This window comes from Trichosurus vulpecula, chromosome 7 (assembly GCF_011100635.1).
Source record: "Trichosurus vulpecula isolate mTriVul1 chromosome 7, mTriVul1.pri, whole genome shotgun sequence".
In the NCBI taxonomy this organism is placed as follows: domain Eukaryota; kingdom Metazoa; phylum Chordata; class Mammalia; order Diprotodontia; family Phalangeridae; genus Trichosurus; species Trichosurus vulpecula.
The window spans coordinates 68268206-68288522 of NC_050579.1; the positions used below are offsets into that span (position 1 = coordinate 68268206).

At 35.9% G+C, this 20317-nt stretch overlaps 1 protein-coding gene across 1 annotated transcript in view; it reads right to left on the minus strand.

Moving 5' to 3' along the window:
• Positions 1-2203: 2203 nt before the first annotated feature.
• Positions 2204-20317, minus strand: part of LOC118856448 (alpha-amylase 1-like) — a 31836-nt gene continuing 13722 nt past the window's right edge. The window contains 9 exon segments of the mRNA XM_036766733.1: positions 2204-2526; positions 2528-2554; positions 9223-9255; positions 9257-9346; positions 9614-9732; positions 11241-11340; positions 11442-11564; positions 12307-12440; positions 12832-13062. Of these exon segments, the coding sequence (XP_036622628.1) occupies positions 2367-2526; positions 2528-2554; positions 9223-9255; positions 9257-9346; positions 9614-9732; positions 11241-11340; positions 11442-11564; positions 12307-12440; positions 12832-13062 (1017 nt within the window). The 3' untranslated portion in view covers positions 2204-2366.

The following is a 20317-nucleotide window of genomic DNA, read 5'->3' on the forward strand; positions in this document are numbered from 1 at the left end:
TGTGTTCATATAGACCCTGAGTTTTTCTTGGCGGAAAGACCCCCAAGTATTTTATATCATCTGCAATTATTTTAAATGGAATTTCTCTATCTTTTGCTGCTGAAATTTGTTGGTAATATATGGAAAAGCTGATGATTTATGGGGGTTTCTTTTGTATCCTACAACTTTGCTAAAGTTATTAATAATTTCAAGTAGTTTTTAGTTGATTCTCTAGGATTTTCTAAGTATAATATATCATCTGCAAAGAGTGGTAGTTTTGTTTCTGCATTGCCTATTCTAAATCCATCGATTTCTTTTTCTACTCTTATTGCCAAAGGTAATGTTTTTGTAGGTATTCATTTATTTCTATTGGATTGTCATATTTATTGGCATATAATTGGCCAAAATAGCTCCTAATAATTTCTTAATTTCCTCTTCATTGGTGGTGAATTCTCTCCTTTCATTTTTGATAGTAGTACTTTGATGTCCTTTCCTTTTTTAAAATCAAATCAACCAATGATTTTTCTATTTTATTGGATTTTCCCATAAAAAATAATTTCTAGTTTTATTGATTAGTTCAATGTTTTTCTTACTTTCAATTTTAATAATCTCTCCTTTGATTTTCAGGATTTCCAGTTTGGTGTTTAGTCAGGGATTTTTGGTTTGTTCTTTTTCTAGTCTTTTTTTTTTTAATTTTAGTTCCATGGCCAATTCATTAATCTGCTGTTCCTCTATTGAGGTAAGCAATTAGAGATATAATTTTTCCCCTAAGTACCACTTTGGTTGCATTCCATAAATTTTGATATGTTGTCTCATTCTCCAGCTCATTTTACAGATGAGGAAACTGAAACAAACTGGATCAAGTGGCTTGCTAGGGTCACTCCATTAGTAATTGTGGGGCCAGATTTGAAGTCAGGACAATGAGCCTTCCTGACTCCAGGCCCAGCACTCTATCCACTGTAAAACCTATCTGGCCCTACTTGCAACTAAATTCCCTCTAAACACCTCACTTCCCTCATTTGTAAAATAGAGGAGATAATATCTACACTGCTATCAACCATGCAGGGTTTTGAGGCTCAAATGAATAATGTGTTAACATCCATACACACATAAGCTGTTACAATTTGTGCCTCTAAAAGCCATGACTATATATAATACTGAGAAGTGGTTCTCAAATTGTTCTTTCCAGACTGGCCATTTGTTCTCTAGGAAGATTATTTATAATATGGAAATAATTTTGTTTCTGGTGTGAATTAATAGTTTACTTATGATACGCTTGGGAACAAGATGGTTAACTATAGGCTGCATGACAGACAGTATGGGTCAGTGCATACATGTGGTTAAATACTAGACCCTAAAAGTATTATTTAATATCTGATACATAACAGACTATTAATAAACATTTGTTGATGATTGATTGTTGGTCTCACACTTGAGGGCTATGTTTTATGATATTTTTTACTGTTTTCTACCATGTCCTACCCAATAATGTGTATTACGCAGTTAGGTGGCACAATGGATGGAGTTCTGGGCTTAAAGGCAAGAAGGAATGAAGTCAAATTTGATTTCAGATAATTGCTAGCTGTGTGACTTTGGACAAATCATATAACTTCCATTTGTATAAGTTTCCTCATCTGTAAAATGGGGATAATAATACCATCTAACTCAAAGGGTTATCGTGAGGATAAATTGGCAAAATTGTTTTGAAAACCTTAAAGCATTAAATGATGCTAGCTACTGTTATTAATGTTTTAGATGTAGACATGGAAAACATATATATTAAATGTACACATGGCTTGAATCTGGAAGTGAGATCTAACACATCACTGAAAGAAATAAGCAGAAGGAATAAGATCATTTGGGAAAAAGTCACATGTTGCTTAAGGATTTGGACTAGATACACTAAAATTCCATTTAAGATGGCATTCATAAGCCTAGATACTGTTTCATTAAAAGCAGAACCATTCTGCCTGCTAACTGTAGTAATATTCCTTTGCAGATGAAAAGGAAAACAATTCTGAGGTTTTTTGCCTTCATTAAAGTGGTCCTTAAAATAAAACAAAATAAAATCCTATATTTTCCATTAATGAGAAGTAAAAACAGAAGAATAATGTAGTATTCATAATAAACACACAAATATTTTTTGCTGTTATCTCCATATCACTTTTAATTGGATCTGATAAAGGATATAATCAATACATTCTAATTATTAAATAAAATATGCTTTAAATGTCAAGATGTTAGGTTTATTTTTACAGTATTTTTTGACATTAGATAGCAGAAAATTTCTTGATTTTCAGTACTGTGTATCTAAGAAGAGGGAATTGATCATTATGGGATTTGATTTTGCTTATTATTTCCGGAAATGCTATTTATCCAGTAATTTATTATAATTTAGCATCCACATGGATGGCAATAAATGGGTCTTCAGCATTGTTGCTAATACTGAAGTAAGCATAACCATCACTGCCAACATAGATTTCAATTCCTGTACAACGGTTATCACTTTCATCTCCAGAAATGACATCACAGTAGGTTCCAGCAGGAACCAGTTTGCAGATTTGATGACAGTGCCCTGTAATATAATAGCCAAACCATAACTATAAAAAGAATATGAAACATGTTTTGAAAAACATACAAGCATGGCCACCCTAGACTCTTAGATTACGAGTATGTCTGTTCCACAAATAAAAGTCCTATAAATGGAGAGACTCCAGAATGAGAAATGTTCCTAACAAATCTGTGCAGTCTTCAAACAAGCTAAAGAAACTTTATTCATTACCAGAGATGGCAGAACTTCTTAGCCAGTGGTGAGTGCTTAAAGGTAAAGATTTAAACAGCAAGAATGGAAACTTCAGAAAATTTTATATACAATAGATTTTCATTGTGATCTTTTCTGATAAATGGAAACATTTCAGATTGATGCACTAGTTGCTTCAATTCAGGAAAGACCAATTACTTTCGATAACTTAAATTTGATCATATTTAAACTTTTTCTTGAGGAAACAAAAAATGTTTCGAATGAAAACTAAGAAAAAAATTATCTGGTGCTTCAGTGATTGAGTTGTAAAGTTATCCAGGGCTAATGTACTTTGATGTCACAGTGCATGAAAGATATGAATTATAAAAGGCAAACAGTTGCAAGTTTTGACAAGGCAGTACACTTGGTTGACTTTTGTCTTCTGTTATTTCAGTAAGTAAACTGGGAGACTAAGTGTTGTAGGTGGAAGACTCAGTTCCAGTTATGGCACGTTCATTGGTACAGGACTGTTAAGGATCTAAAATCCTAAGGCATAATCCCCTGGCCAGAAGACCCCAAAAACTTTACATGCCCTTTGTAAATTACTGCTATCAACCTACTCACTCTTAACAAGTGGTGTGAGAAGTTGGAAGGTAAGTTGGAAGATCTTTTTACTCATATTACTTTTTACTATGTTTCCCATAGCTTAAAGTAGAACTAAAAGGCAGAACTTCCAACCCTACCTGGTGTTATTACAACTCCCACACTAACCATTACCATTTCCTTTTATTCACCCCTGCCTCCTCATTTTATAGTTTATAAGTACAATTCCTATTTTCATTTCTTTTGATTTCTTCCCTTTTCCTCTAATGTAATAAGATAATGCATGTAAAGCTATGAACATCTTATAGCACTGATATGTTGGTTATCAAAGTTGCTATTAGTGTCACAATGATGATCATGGTGATGATGATGATGATGCATCTCTACTCCCTCAGCATTTGCTACCTGTTCAACAAAACTGTTGCCCTCCTAAAAGTGCACAGCTAGAACATACACAAAGGTTTTGGGTAATGTGTCAGCATTAGAAATAGTTTTTCACTGAGGACAATAAATCAGAATTAGAAGGGTCTTTTGAGGTCATTTAGTTAAACCCATTCATTTGACTGTGCAAGAAACTGGGCTGAAATGTTAAGGTAGGTGGTACAGTGGATAGAGAGTATGAATTGAAGCCAAAAAGACCTACTTTCCAATTCTGACTCGGGCACTTACTGTATTTCCCTAGAAGAATCACTTAACTGCCCTGTACCTCAGTTTCTTCATCTGCAAAATGGGAATCATAATAGCAACAACCTTAAAATGTTGCTGAGTGTATCAATGAATCAATACGTGTGAAGTGTTTTATATATAAATCTTAACTTCCTACATGAGTCCTGACCATTAAGTAACTTGTCCAAGGTCACATAGTAACAGAGCCAAGATTTCAAAACAAGGTCCCCTGACTCAAAATTCAGTAGGCCTCCTACTTCTCTCTGCTTCACTTCAGAGTTCAAGATTTATAGAGGCTTCTCAGAATCATGAACACCTTTTATACCTGTAAAGATATCATGAATCTCTTATACTAATTCTGTCTTCTTCCCTTATCGGGGCTAATCACCACCCTTCACTACCAACCAAAATGTTGTCTATTAACCAAATTCTTCTAAGGCCATGCATATAAATATTTGCCTTTCATATATAGTCTCAAAGAAAATGATGAAAAAGGCAGAAATGGTACTTCCAGACCTCAAGCTATGTTATAAAATAGTAATCATCAGCATTATTTGGTAGGGTTTAAAAATAGAAAAATAGATCAGAGGAACAGAGTAAGTGAATGGTAATGAAGAACAATCTAACTCTGAAACACAGGGTTCCACCAGTCAGATAAACTACTTAATGAAAGTTAAATGAGAATTGTTGGGGAAACTGGAACATATTGTGGCCAAAAATAAGTTTAGATAAGCAGTTTATAACATGTGCTACTATAGGTTTCAAAAGATGAATACAAAAGGCAACTTATAAAAGAAAAGAAAAAGAATCACAGAATTTTGAGAACTGGGAGGAAGACCAGTGGTCATTTTAGTCCAATTGATATATGAAAGGAATCCCAACTATAATAATAACTGAAGTTTTCTTTTTCTTTGAAATGGAAGAGGATGGAGGAAAATACCTGTCAAAATTATGGTTAGGGAGAAAACTCCCAACCAAACAAGAGATAAAATAGAGCACAAAAAAAATTAAGTAGAAGAAATTAGCATGATTTTCCTTAAATAAAACCAATGCAACTAAAATAAAAAAAGAAATCATGAAATGTAGAAAATCTTTGGACCCATTATCCCAAAGACAAATATGCTATCCTTTCTAGGTAAGGAATTTTAAACCAAGAGCCATTCCAAAGTGGAAAGTGGGGAAAGGATATAAACAAAAAGTTCTCAAAGGAAGTATTATCAACCAAGCAAAGATTGCTCCAAAATACTAATAAAAAAAGTACAAAATAAAATAATTTTAAGGTTTCATCTGAAACCCAGAAAATGGGCACAAAGTTACAAAAAACATAAAAATTAAATGTTGGAGATAAGTATGTTAATACTGTTAGTGGAGATGGGAATTTTTCTAACCATTTTGGGAAACAAGTTGAAATTGTGTGAAAAAATACTTTTTTACCCTGAGACATCAGTCATGAGTAATTGTCCAAAGGAGTCCAAAGACCAAAAAAGAAAGATTTCAAATATGTCAAAATATTCATGGAAGCACTTTTTGTGGTAGCAAAAAACGGAAAACAAAGTAAATTCACATTCATTGGAGAATAGCTTAACAAATGGTGGCATACAGGCAAAATAGATCACCAAAGGGCAAGAAATGACATGTATAAAGAATTTCAAGAACCATGGGAAATTTACATGAAGTGATATAGAGTAAGGAAAATAGAATCATAAATACAATTATTATATTCATGTAAATGAAAAGAATCCTAGGAGCAAGACACACTAGGAATAATTTTAATTAGCAATCTGAGTCTGGGAAATAAAAAACATTTCCAACCTCTATGTAGAGTGGTGAGGAATCCTGTATGTGATATTGCATCTATTGTCCAACACATTCACTGCATTTATTGGTTATGGGTGTAGTTTTTTTTTTTTCCTTTCTTAACTGTGTACTGTGGTGTTTCAACAATCTGGCTAGCTGCTGTGGGGTGAAAAACCAACACAAACCCAACAACAAGAACGCTGCCAGCATAGGTTCTTTTGATCTGCTTTACTAAGGAAAGCAACGTTAAGGGGTTAACAAGCTTACTTTAATCCAGCATACAAATATCACTCACTTAGTTCAGGGGAAAAAGCCAGCACCCTGAACTTCAGAGCAAATACAAACAAATTACAAACAGACCAAATACAATTCATAGTTACCAAGAAAACCAAGTCCAGACATCCGGGCAAGCTGGAGGGATCTTAACTACACCTTCCCAGAGTCTCCACATCCGCATGCCACCAAGAGTGAGAACCCTGAGCAAATGGCTCTGTCATCCCTTTTTTTATACAGTTTCAGACATCATCAAATGCTATCTGAGCAACCAGAACTTAAGCACCTATGATTGGCTCTGGAGTTAGCACCTCCCCTTAGGACCCTGGGAGCTTCACACCCACGTAGGCTTACCACCTAGTAATTAGGGGTTTGGGGCAAATTTAGGAGAAAAGATCTAATCAGGCCTCCCTTAGTTAGCCCCACCTTGGGCCCCTCCTTAATTACCAATCCACACCCACAATAGGTCTAGCACCTAATAGGGGTTTGGGCCTGGGGCATAGCATGCAGTAAGACTCAATGAAATACACTGAATTAATCAAAGGAAACAAAATCCAAACTCTTCAAGGATCCCTAATACATGTGGTGGTTGTGGTTGTGGTTGTAGTTGTTGTTGATACAACGGATGGTTTTACAGGATGAGAATATTAAGAAATGATTATGAGGTAAAAACAAAAGATATCAATAAAACATATTTAAAAGAAAAGTAAGTTTAAGAATTGTAAGAAAAGCCCAAAACCTGCTAAAAAAATATGGGGATACTATAGTAGAAGGACTAGAAGATGGATAGTAATGTCTTCCTTATTAATACTTCCTTTGTTAGAGCCTACATCAAAAGCCTCCAAGAAAAACATGAACTGCTCTCAGGCCATGGAAGAACAAAAAAGGATCTGGAAAAGCAAGTTAGAGAAGTAGAGGAAAATTGGGAAGAGAATGAGAATGATGCAAGAAAACCATGAAAAACAAGCCAATGACTTGCTAAAGGAGACCCAAAAAAATACTGAAAAAAATTCTGAAGAAAACAACACCTTAAAAAACAGACTAACTCAAATGGCAAAAGAGCTCCAAAAAGCCAATGAGGAGAAGAATGCCTTGAAAGGCAGAATTAGCCAAATGGAAAAGGAGGTCCAAAGACCACGGAAGAAATACTACCTTAAAATTGATTGGAGCAAGTGGAAGCTAGTGACTTGATGAGAAATCAAAATATTAGAAAACAGAACCAAGGAATGAAAAGGTGGAAGACAATGTGAAATATCTCATTGGAAAAACCACTGACCTGGAAAATAGATGCAGGAGATAATTTAAAAATTATTGGACTACCTGAAAGCCATGATCAAAAAAAAGCCTAGATATCATCTTTCAAAATTATCAAGGAAACTGCCTTGAAATCCTAGAAGCAGAGGGTAAACTAGAAATTGAAAGAATCCACAGATCGCCTGCTCAAATAGATCTCAAAAAGAAACTCCTAGGAATATTGTCATGAAATTCCAGAGCTCCCAGATCAAGGAGAAAATACGGCAAGCAGACAGAAAGAAACAATTTGAGTATTGTGGAAACACAATCAGGATTACAAGATCTAGCAGCTTCTACATTAAGCGATCGAAGGGCTTAGAATATGACATTCCAGAGGTCAATGGAGCTAGGATTAAAACCAAGAATCACCTACCCAGAAAAACTGGTATCATGCTCCAAGGCAATATATGGATTTTCAATAAAATAGAGGACTTTCAAGCTTTCTCAGTGAAAAGACCAAGCTGTATAGAAAATTTGACTTTCAAACACAAGAATCAAGAGAAGCATGAAAAGGTAAACAAGAAGAGAAATCACAAGGGACTTACTAAAGTTGAACTGTTTTGTTTACATTCCTACATGGAAAGATGATTGTAATTCATGAGACCTCAGGATTAGGGTAGCTGAAGGGAATATGCATATATATATGTGTATGTATATATATATATATATATATAGATATATTATTATATATTATGTGTTGTGGTGTGTGTGTGTGTGTATAGATATAGATATGTATAGATATATATAGACAGAGGGCACAGGTGAGTTGAATATGAAGGGATGATATCTAAAAAATAAAATCAAATTAAGGGATGAGAGAGGAATATATTGAGAGAGGGAGAAAGGGAGAGATAGAATGGGGTAAAATCTTCCATAAAGTGGCAAGAAAAAGTAGTTCTATAGGAAGACAAGAGAGGGCAGGTGAGGGGGAATGAGTGAATCTTGCTCTCATGAGATTTGACCTGAGGAGGGAATACCATACACATTCAATTGGGTATCTTATCCCACAGGAAAGAAGGAGAGAAATAAACAGGGGAAACAATAGAAGGGGGCACATAGAGGGAAGGTAATCAAAAACAAACACTTTCGAAAAGGGACAGTGTCAAGGGAGAAAATTCAATGAAGGGGGATAGGTTAGGAAGGAGCAAAACATAGTTAGTCTTTCACAACATGATATTGTGGAAGGGTCATACATAATGATACGCATATGGCCTATGTTGAATTGCTTGCCTTCTTAGGGAGGGTGGGTGGGAAGGAAGAGGGAAGAGAATTTGGAACTCAAGTTTTAAAAACAGATGTTCAAAAACAAAAAAAAAGTTTTTGCATGCAACTAGGAAATAAGATACCAGGCAATGGGGCGTAGAAATTTATCTTGCCCTACAAGAACGAAGGAAAAGGGATGGGAGGGGAGTGGGGTGACAGAAGAGAGGGCTGACTGGGGAATGGAGCAACCAGAATATACGCCATCTTGGAGTGGTGGGAGGGTAGAAATGGGGAGAAAATTCACAATTCAAACTCTTGAAATCAATGCTGAAAACTAAATATTAAATAAATTAAATAAATATTTTTTTTAAAAACTCCCTTTGTTGTTTTCCAATACAATGTGAAGTAGATAGAGAGGCTAAAAGATGGAATTCTTACAAGTTAGAAGTAATCTGCAAATGTACTTCTTATGTCTTAATTTTAGAGAAGTTTTTTCTCTCTCCCTTTCATCTTATTTCTTTCTCTTTCCTCTCTCTTCTACTTGGCAGAATCTATTCTAATCCCTACAGGATAATTTAGAAATATCAATAAAATCATCAGGAATAAAAAAAAAAGTTCAGTCAAGGCATATGTTTAAATGAAACTTTAAAAAATTAACTGCTACTTACCAGTCATCATTGTTAAATACAATGAACCCTCGTTCCCTCTGCCAAAGCCACCTGGTTACTTCCATTATCCCACCAATTTGTAAAATCCTGGCCATTAACTACATTACGGAAAGTAACCATATTCCTGTAATAAATATAAAATATATTGTTAAAAGTATTTGATTTCAGTATTTCTCCCTCCTTTTTTGCCCTCTTTGTGAAGGTGTGTGTGTGTGTTGTGTGTGTGTGTGTGTGTGGTGTGGTGTGCGTGCACGTACAGAGTTGCATACAGACCAAAAGTCTTAGTGCAGTTTTAAGATATTAACATTTAATATTGGACTAAAATTTTTTGGGATACCTATATATCAGCTGTTAAGAGAATGCTGTCAGAAGGTACAACTAAGCTTCCTACCTTATTTGACGCCATCTGTGTTCACAAACCCAGTCATTGCCACAAGTAGTGTCTTCATTGATAGTTACTTGTTTAATCACTCCATTGTCATTGGGTGGTCCAACCCAATCATTAGCATCCTTAGTTTGTCAAAAACAGAGACATGAGTATCAGTGATTTCATTTATTTGGTTCTTCCCCCTTCCTTTTCCCATGCTGGATTGAGTCCTGCTTCTGCTATTTCCTACTCATGTGACCTGGACAAATCACTCTGGGCCACAATATCCTCAGCTGAAAATCAGATGGCCTATAAAGTCTCTTCTGGCTCTAAATCTATGATCTTATTCACAGACTGTGTCATCTGCTGCTCAAAACTCCTCAGCAACTCCCTACTGCCTACTGAACAAAATTAGGCCTGTTATTCAGAACCTTTACAATTTGAGACCATTATATATTTCCAATCTTATCTACAACTAGTCTCTATCACATAATCTATTCTTTAGCAAAACTGTACTAATTGCCACCCTCTGAATACTTCATTACTCTCTGTCTTAGGCAGAGAAGATTCAATGGTAGTCACTGTACCTAGAATCCAATCCTATCTCCATCCACCTTTGGACCTCAGTATCAATGTCACCTCCATCATGAAGTCTTTCTCTTCCGTAAGTTGTTGTGATAATGTGAGTGAAGATCTTTCCCACCCGTTCAATACAGGTTGGGGCCAGTTAGGGGAGGCAGGCCCATGCCTTGGTGATGCCAATCAGTGATTAAAGATCTTTCGCACACTCTTTTGCCTATTGAGCTTGAAGCCCTCAGGCCCTAAAAAGAACATATACACCCAGGAGGCAGATATTGGGAACTGAGAATTCAGAAGGTCAGAAGAGAAGCTAGACTTCAGAATTCAGCCAACAAGAAGTAAAAACTCCCAAGTCCACAGAGCTGCAGAAGAGAGTGCTGAGGGAGAGTGGAAGCCAGAGAGCTGCAGACCAGAGGACTGAGGTAGGAGAGGACACAGGCAAGCAAAACAGATAGGATTCGTGAGTGATTGTTTATGGGAAGGCCCTAGCAGGGAGAAAGGTTACAGGATGACTTGACTCTTTGCTGTGATACTGTGTTTTAATCTCTTTGTTGCTATATTGACGTGGGCTCACTGGTTTTGGAATACAATTACTGCTATATCGAATTGGAATTACTGGTTCTGGGATCTGTTTCTTTGGTGCCTAAATAAATGTCATACTTCCTCTGCCTTCTACCTAGAGAGTTTTTCATAATTTGCGATTCTGAACCATACAAGCATGTTCATGGTCATCCTCCAGGTCATGAATCTGGCCTTACTGATACAAAGTTACAAACTTTCTTCTGCCTCAGACCTCACAAAGAACTTGATTTGGTTTTCTTTCTCTTACACTTGTTGGGTATAATTTCATTGTATAGTTATCGGTACATTCACTGTATCTTTCCAACTGATTGTGAGCTCAATAAGGGGAAGATCTACGCCCTATTTAGTTTCTGACACTGTTTCACGTCCCTGGAACCTAGCACAGTTGGCATACAGTAAAGAATCAATGCTTATGGATCGACTGATTATTGATTGATTATATCTTTCCCTAATATAGTAGGTACTTGCTAAATGTTGAAATTAAAAATACCTTTCCATTCTCAAAGGATCTTGACCACCTGTAGCTTGACATCACTCGTGTAAATCCATAAGGATGAGCAAGCATAAATCCAACTGCCATTTTGTACAATCTGGAAGTTATAAAGCAAGGCCATTAAAGAAAAGAAGAAAATTTTGGAGATCAATAGTAAATATTTTTTAAAAAAAAAAGGTAGATAACTCTACCACCTACCTGGCATCCCAGAAGGTGAGAATGGAAGCTCCTCCAGCTCCATGGCCCCTCTGGTTGTCATGATTATCCACAAAGACAAGTGCTCTGTCTGAACGCATCAAGGACCAACCTTCTCCCCAGTTCCTGGACAAAGAAATAAGGAGTGTTTTACTTATGGATCACAGGTTCTTCCTGCTCTTCTCTCCCTATAGGGTATTCCTTAACATAAATAAATAGAAACCTTTATCCAGAATGCCCATAATATGCTGAAAAAAGAACTGGACTGAGAGCCAGAAGAACTGGGATACAGTTCTGAATTAATCACTTATTAACAATTTAACTTCGAATGAGCCACCTCACCATTCTGGGTTTTAATTTCCATATCAGTAAAATGAGTTTGGCTCCCTAAGGTTTTCTTCAGCTCTAACATTCCAGAGTTAAGCTGAAATTTTATTGGGCCCTATATATGTTAGCTACTTATGTAATATTTATATACTCTCTGTGAGACTCTGTATAGGAAAAGATTTAATGTAGAAACTGTATGAAAGCAAGGGTTGTCATAGGGAGGCCCCGATGTGTTCTTTTTATATTCCAGTGATTTTTAAATGCTCATATTCATATAGTTTTAGTACATTACAAAAATAAACATTAGCCAAATATAGTTCCATCCTATCATGATTGAATTAAAACTTAGTGATTCTTAGGGTTCTGAAAGTACATGTTTTTGAATTGACATCAATATGTAATAAAAATGCTTAATTGCTATCAATGCAGAATGATCCAGTTTACATTGGGAACATTCAAATAATGCCTAAAAATTGTTGCACACTCAGAGGAAGGTTTCATTGAGCAGTAGTCCAAAGGTGAACCCTCTTTTTTCATTTACTTTAAATAAGCCATCTTTTCTCCATCCAACTTGCGAATAACTGTGCCGAGTTTTGCACCAAATTTGAATTCTGTAACCCGACCGTTGTCAAAGTATTCACTGCTTTGAACTGCCTCACCACCTAGATCAATTACCTAGTGAAAATCAGAGAAAAAAATATGATGTTACATAGAAACTCTCAAAATACTTTAGTCATCATATTAGCATTTCGTGCCAACAATTCTAGTGCTGTCTGATATCAAATATTCAAATTAATTTTCTCATTTTAAGAGATGACTTGAATTTTTCCATTCTGGAGGAATTCTCCCAAAAAGCATCAAATTATCTATGCAATTTTTATTTTTACCCAGTGAAAATGCTGACTCAAGCCAGGACTGCATAACCAGGATTAAAGACATAATTGGGTGAGGCTATAGAAAACACACATTAATCAAATCACAATTTTCACAATAAATAAAATCATTGCCTGCATACCCTGCCACTCAACCTCTGTCCCCAGCATTTACATACATTTTATCTCAGTACCTCCTGGTAAATGAATGGTCTAGATCCTTCAGGGAACCAGTACGTGTTTAAATTGTTCAGTTTATCCAGAAATGCCTTGATGTCTCCAGGCCACATATGTTTGGAAGCATCAATTCTGAACCCTGCCACACCCATGTCAATCAAGTGATTCATATAGGCAGCAATTGTGGAACGCACATAATCTTTCTCCAGGGCGAGATCAAGAAGCCCAGACAAACGACAATCTCTAACCTGTAAAAACAACAATGATCTACGTGATATATAGGCAGCAGCATCTTCTGGCTCCCAATTTTGAAGTGTTCCTTTTAAACACCAGAGGCACAATGCACTTAAGCATTTTTGGCTAGGGTAATCTTAAAATTAGTTTCCCTTTAGTGTGATATAATGAAGAGAGCCCTGACTCCAGAATCAGAGGACCTGGATTCAAATCCTTCTTGCATGATCTTGGGAAAGTTCATTATCCTCCCTGGGCCTTAGTTTCCTCATTGGTAAAATGAGAAGGTTGGATTACATGGCCAAAGTGGTTCCTTCCACCTCTAGATATTATGATCCTATAATTTGATGTGTGTCTAGAGGTAGCTTGGTATTTTGGATAAAGATCTGGATTTGGAATTGGGAAGAGCTACTTTCAGATCTTGTTCCTGAGCAAGTCATATAACTTCTACGTCCTTTAGGAAATTCCTCTGAAGCATAGAGGGCTGCAATTCTAGGGAATTCCCTATAGTGATGAAGCTCAATTGAATAAGCATCTCTCTCTCTCTTTTTTTTTAATTGGGACATTTGTGGTAAATGACTTGCCCAGGGTCACACAGCTAGTAAGTTCCTTTTCTTTTAAAAAATATTTATTTATTTTTAGTTTTCAACATTCTTTTTTTTTAAGATTTTGAGTTTTGTATTTTCTCCCTCTCCTTTCACTCCCTACTCCCCAAAACAACATGTAATCTGATATAAGCCATACATGTTCGATCATATTAAACATATTTCTACATTAGTCATCTTGTAAAAAAGAATTAGAACCAAAGGGAAAAAACACAGGAAATGAAAAAAAAAAGGAAAAATAGTATGCTTCAATCTTTGTTCAGACTCAATTATTCCTTCTCTGGATGTAGATAGCATTTTCCACCATGAGTCTTTTGGGATTGTCTATCAAAACTGGTCATCACACAATGCTGCTGTTACTGCATACAATATTTTCCTAGTTCTGCCTTTCCAGGTTTTTCTGAAGTCTGCCTACTCATCATTTCTTATAGAGCAATAGCATTCTATTACATTCATATACCATAATTTGTTCAGCTGTTCCCCAATTGATAGACATCCCCTCAATTTCCATTTCTTGGCCAGCACCAAAAGAGCTACTGTAAATATTTTTGCACATATGTATTCTTTTCCCATTTTTATGATCCCTTTGGGATACAGAGCTATGAATGATATTGCTAGGTCAAAGGGTATGCACAGTTTTATAGTCCTTTGGGCATAATTCCAAATTGCTCTCCAAAACAATTGGATTAATTCACAATTACACCAAAAATGCATTAGGGTTCCACTTTCCCAACATCTTCACCAACATTTATCATTTTCCTGTTTTGTCATGTTAGCCAATCTGATAGGTATGACGTGGTACCTCAGAGTTATTTTAATTTGTATTTCTCAAATCAATTGTAATTAAGAGAATTTTTTTCATATGATTATAGATAGCTTTAATTTCTTCATCTGAAAACTGCCTGTTCATGTCCTTTGACCATTTATCAATTGGAGATGGATGTGTATTCTTATAAATTTGACTCAGTTCTTTATATTTTTGAAAAGTGAGGACTTTATCAGAGACACTGGATGGAACAATTGGTTCCTAGCTTTCTGCTTCCCTTCTAATTCTGGTTGCATTGGCTTTGTTTGTGCAAAACTTTTAATGTAATGAAAATTAACCATTTTGCATTTCATAATGTTCTCTATCTCTTGTTTGGTAATAAATTCTTCCATTCTTCATAGATCTGACAGCTAAACTGTTTCCTGTTCTCCTAATCTGTTTATAGTATCACCCTTCATGTCTAAATCGTGCACCCATTTTCACTTTATCTTGGTATATGGTGTAAGATGTTGCTCTATGCCTAGTTTCTGCCATATTATTTTCCAGTTTTTCCAGCAGTTTTGGTCAAATAGTGAGTTTTTGAGAAGCTAGAGTCTTTGGATTTAGCAAAAAGTAGATTACTATAGTATTTGACTACTGTGTCTTCTCCAGCACTCTATTTCTTAGGCAGTACCAAGTAGTTTTGATGACTGCTGCTTTACAATACAGTTTAATATCTGGTTGGCCAGGCCACCTTCCCTTGCATTTCTTTTCATTAATTAATTCCCTTGATATTCTGGACCTTTTGTTCTTCCAGAGGAATTCTGTTTCTATTTTTTCTAGTTCTATAAAATAATTTTTTGGTTGTTTGATTGGTATGGCACTAAAACAGCAAGTTAATTTAGGGATATTTGTAATTTTTATTATAATTAGCTCAGCCTTCCCATGAGCAACTGATGCTTTCCCAGTTATTTAGATCTGGCTTTATTTGTGTGTAAAGTGTTTTCTAATTGCGTTCATATAGTTCCTGGGTTTGCTTTGGCAGGTAGACTCCCAAATATTTTATACTGTCCGCAGTTATTTTAAATGGAATTTCTCTTTCTTTCTCTTGATGTTGAGCTTCGTTAGCAATATAAAGAAATGCCAGTGATTTATGTGGGTTTTTTTTTTATATCCTGCAACTTTGCTAAAGTTGTTATTTCAAGTAGGTTTTTTAGTTGATTTTCTAGGACTGTCTAAGTATACAATCATACCATCTGTAAGGAGTGATAGCTTTGTTTCTTTATTTCCTATTCTAATTTCTTCAATTTCTTTTTTTTTATCTTATTGCTAAAGCTAACATTTCTAGTACAGTATTGAATAGCTGTGGTGGCAATGGACACCCTTGTTTCACCCCTGTCCTTATTGGAAATGCTTCTGGATTATCCCCATTATATATAATTCTTGCTGATGGTTTTAGATAGGTGCTACTTAACATTTTAAGGAAAATTCCAATTATTCCCATGTTCTCTAGTGTTTTTTTTTAAATAGGAATGGGTGTAGTATTTTGTCAAAAGCCTTTTCTCCATCTATTGAGATAATCATATGATTTCTGTTAATTTTGTTATTGATATGGTCAATTATGCTGATAGTTTTCCTAATATTGAACCAGCCCTGCATTCCTGGCATAAATCCTACCTGGCCATAATGTATTATCCTTGTCATAAGTTTCTGTTATCTCTTTGTTAATATTTTATTTGAAATTTTTGCATCTATCTTCATTAGAGAGATTAGTCTATATTTTTGTTTCCCCATTTTGGCTCTTCCTGATTTAGATATCAGCACCATAGTTGTATCATAAAAATAATTTGTTGGACTTTCTTCACCTATTTTTCCAAATAGTTTATATAGTATTGGAATTAATTATTCTTTAAACATTTGGTAGAATTCACTTGTAAATCCATCTGACCCTGGAGATTGTTTTCTTAGGGAGTTCATTGATGGCTTTTTTGATTTCTTTTTCTAAAATGGTGTTATTTAAATATTTTATTTCCTTTTCTGTTAATCTGGGTAACTTATATTTTTATAAGTATTCATCTATTTCACTAAGATTGTCAGATTTATTGGCATACAGTTGGGCAAAATTACTCTTAATTATTGTTTAAATTTCCTCTTCATTGGTGGTGAATTCATCCATTACATTTTTGATAGTGGCAATTTGATTTTCTTTTTTCCTTTTTTTAAGTAAATTAACCAAAAGTTTATCTATTTTACTGTTTTTTTTCATAATGCCAGCTCTTAGTTTTATTAATTCAATAGTTTTCTTAATTTCAATTTTGTTATTCTCTTCGATTTTCAGAATATCCAATTAGTTATTTGAGGATTTTCAATGTGTTCTTTTTCTAGATTTTTTAGTTGCATGCCCAGTTCATTGATCTTCTCTCTGTGTGTTTTATTCATGTATGCATTTAGATATATGAAATTTCCCCTAAGAACTGCTTTGCCTGGATCCCATAAGTTTTGGTATGTTGTCTCATTGTCGTCATTCTCTTGGATGAAGTTGTTGATTGTTTCTATGATTTTTTGTTTGACCCACTCATTATATAGGATTAGATTTTTTAGTTTCCAATTAATTCTTAGTTATCTTTCCATGACCTTTTATTATATGCAATTTTTAGTGCAACATGATCTGATAAGGTTTCATTTAATAGTTCTATCTTTCTGCTTTGGACTGTGACATTTTATGCTCTAGTACAGAGTCAATTTTTTTTGTAGGTGCTATGTATTACTGAGCAAAGGGTATATCCTTTCTATTCCCATTCAGTTTTCTCCAGAGGTCTACCATATCTACCTTTTCTAAAATTCTATTCATCTCATTTACTTCTTTCTTACTTATTTTGTGGTTATGTTTATCAAGTTCTGAAAGGGGGAAGTTGAAGTCCCCCACGAGTGTAGTCTTGCTGTCTATTTCTTCCTATAACTCACTTAACTTCTCTAAGATTTTGGATACTATACCACTTGGTGCATATATGTTTGGTATTGATACTACCTCATTGTCTGCAGCACCTTTTAGCAAGATGTCATTTCCTTCCTTATCTCTTTTAATTAGATCTATTTTTGCATTTGTTTTGTCTGAGATCAGGATTGCAACCCCTGCTTTTTTTTTTTTTACTTCTGCTGAAGTATGATATATTCTGCTCCAGCCCTTTACCTTTACTCTGTGTATATCTCTCTTCTTCAAATGTATTTATTATAAACATTATATTGTAAGATTATGGTTTCAAATCTACTCTGCTATCTGCTTCCATTTTATGGGAGCATGCATCCCATTCACATTCACAGTTATGATTTCTAACTGTGTCTTTCTCTCCATCCTAGCTTCCCCATTTATACTCTTCTCTCTCCTTTCTCCTCACTAGTGTTTTTGCTTCTGATAACTATCTCCCTTAATATGCTCTGTGTTTTATCCAGCCCCCATCTCTTTTTTCCCCTTTTCCCCTTCTACTTCCTATAGGGTAAGATAGATTTCTATACCCAAGTGAGTGTCTATGTTATTCCCTCTTTGAGCCGAATCCAATGAGAGTAAGATTCAAACAATGCTCACCTCCTTCCCTTCTTTCCCTCTACTGTAATACATCTTTGTGTCATTTCATGTGATGTAATTTACCCTTTTCTGCCCTCTCCTTTCCTCTTCTCCCAGAATGATCCTTTTCTTTATCCCTTAGTTAATTAACTTTATATCATCACATCAAAGTCAACTTATACCCACACCATCTGTCTGTGTATACACCTTCTAAATGTGTAATAAAGATACAGTTCTCAAGAATTAGGATTATCATCTTCCCATGTAGGGATATAAACAGTTTAACCTTGTTGAATAACATAGTTTTTTTTTCCTTTCCTGTTTACCTTTTTATGCTTCTTTTGAGACTTTTATTTGAAGACTACATTTTCTATTGAGCTCTGGTCTTTTCATCAGGAACATTTGGCATTCCCCTATTTCATTAAATGTCCATCTCCTCCCCTGAAAGATGATGCTCAATTTTGCTGGGCAGTTGATTCTTGGTTGTAATCCATGCTTTTTGCCTTATAGAATATCATATTCCAAGCCCTCCCATTCTTTAATGTAGAAGCTACTAGGTCCTGCATAATCCTGACTGTGGTTCCATAATATTTAAATTGTTTCTTTCTGGGTGCTGGCAGTATTTTCTCATTGACCCAGTAATTCTGTGACTTGTCTATAATATTCCTTTGAGTTTTCCTTTCAGGATCTCTTCCAGGAGTTTATCAATAGATTCTTTCAATGACTATTTTACCCTCTGGTTCTAGCACCTTAGGGCAGTTTTCCTTGATAATTTCTTGAAAGATGCTGTCCAGGCTCTATTTTTTTTATCATGGCTTTCAGGTAGTCCAATAATTCTTAAATTATCTATCCTGGATCTATTTTTTGGGTCAGTTGTTTTTTCAATGAGGAACTTTACATTGTCTTTTATTTTTTTCATTATTTTGATATTATTTGACTGATTCTTGATGTCTTATAGAGTCATTAGCTTCCACTTGCCCAATTCTAATTTTTAATGCATTGTTTTCTCCATTTAGCTTTTGTACCTACTTTTCCATTTGGCCAATTGTATTCTTTAAGGAGTATTCTCTTCAGTCAATTGTGGTCCTTTCTTTTCCCAAGCTGTCAACTTTCTCTCTTGCATACCTCTTATTTCTTCTCCCAATTTGTCTTCTACTTCTCTTATTTGACTTTTAAGACCTTTCTTGAGCTCTTCTAAGAAAGCTTTTGGGGTTTGGGACCAATTCATATTTCCCTTTGATATTTCATAAGTAGGTATATTAACAATGCTATCCTCTTCTGATTTTGTGTTTTGTGCCACCATAATGATTCTCTATGGTCAGTGTCCTTTTCTGCTTTTTCCTCATTTTGTTTGCCCATTTCCTGGCTTTTAAAGTTGAGCTCTCCTGCTGGAGCACAGGGGACACTATTCAAAGTTTCTTATGCAGGGGGCCAGGGGCCTAGTCGCTGGCTTTGTATACTAGGGCCTTGGGTGATGGCAGTTAGAGGCTGTAGGGGTCAGGAAGCTTACCTGGTGCTGAGCTGGGTCCTAGTAGTGGTGTCTGGCATGTGCTGAGTCAAGGTGAGGTTTTTCTGCATTTCCCTGGGGCTACGCTGAAGCACATGGAGGTCTGGCTGCTGAAGCACACCTGCCCACCCAGGGCTGCACTGAATCATGTGGAGATCAGCTGCTGGAGGATTCCAGCCCTCCCAAGGCTGCACTAAGCATACGATGGTTCTCTGAGCTGGAGCCCACTGGTTCCCCTGGCTATGTTAAGGCACATGGGAGTCCTGGTGTTGGCACTGGCCTACTCTATCACCTTGGGGCTCAGGATTGCCCACTGGTTTACTGAGGTGAGGCTTCCCGAAGCTTGCTGGGATGCCTCCCATCCTGAACTGTGCTTGCCTTATCTTAGTGTAGCAGACCTTTCTGGTCATCCTCCAAGTTTCCCAGGAAAAAGACTCCTTCTCCCTATATTTCCACTGTCTCTGCGATTCCAGAATTTTTCCTAGGGTGCCATTTTGGGGGGTTTTAGGGGTCAGTGAGAGACAGTAAGAGTGATTTACTACTTGCTCCACCATCTTGGCTCCCAGGAGTCCTGCTACTAAGATTTTGAGGCTGGATTTAAACTCAGGTCCTCTGACCTGCCTCCAGGGCTGGTGCTCTATACACTATACTACTAGCTGCCCCAAATTAGCATTTCTTAAGAATTTTCAATGTGTGAGGCACTGTGTTACCAGCTGAAGATACAAAGACGAAAGAAGTCCACAAGGAACCTTACATGTTATTGCGGTAATAAAACATGTACCTATATCATTGGGGGAGGGCAGTGGGTATGAAAACACTAAAATCTGGAGAGACCAGGACAAGTTTTATGTAA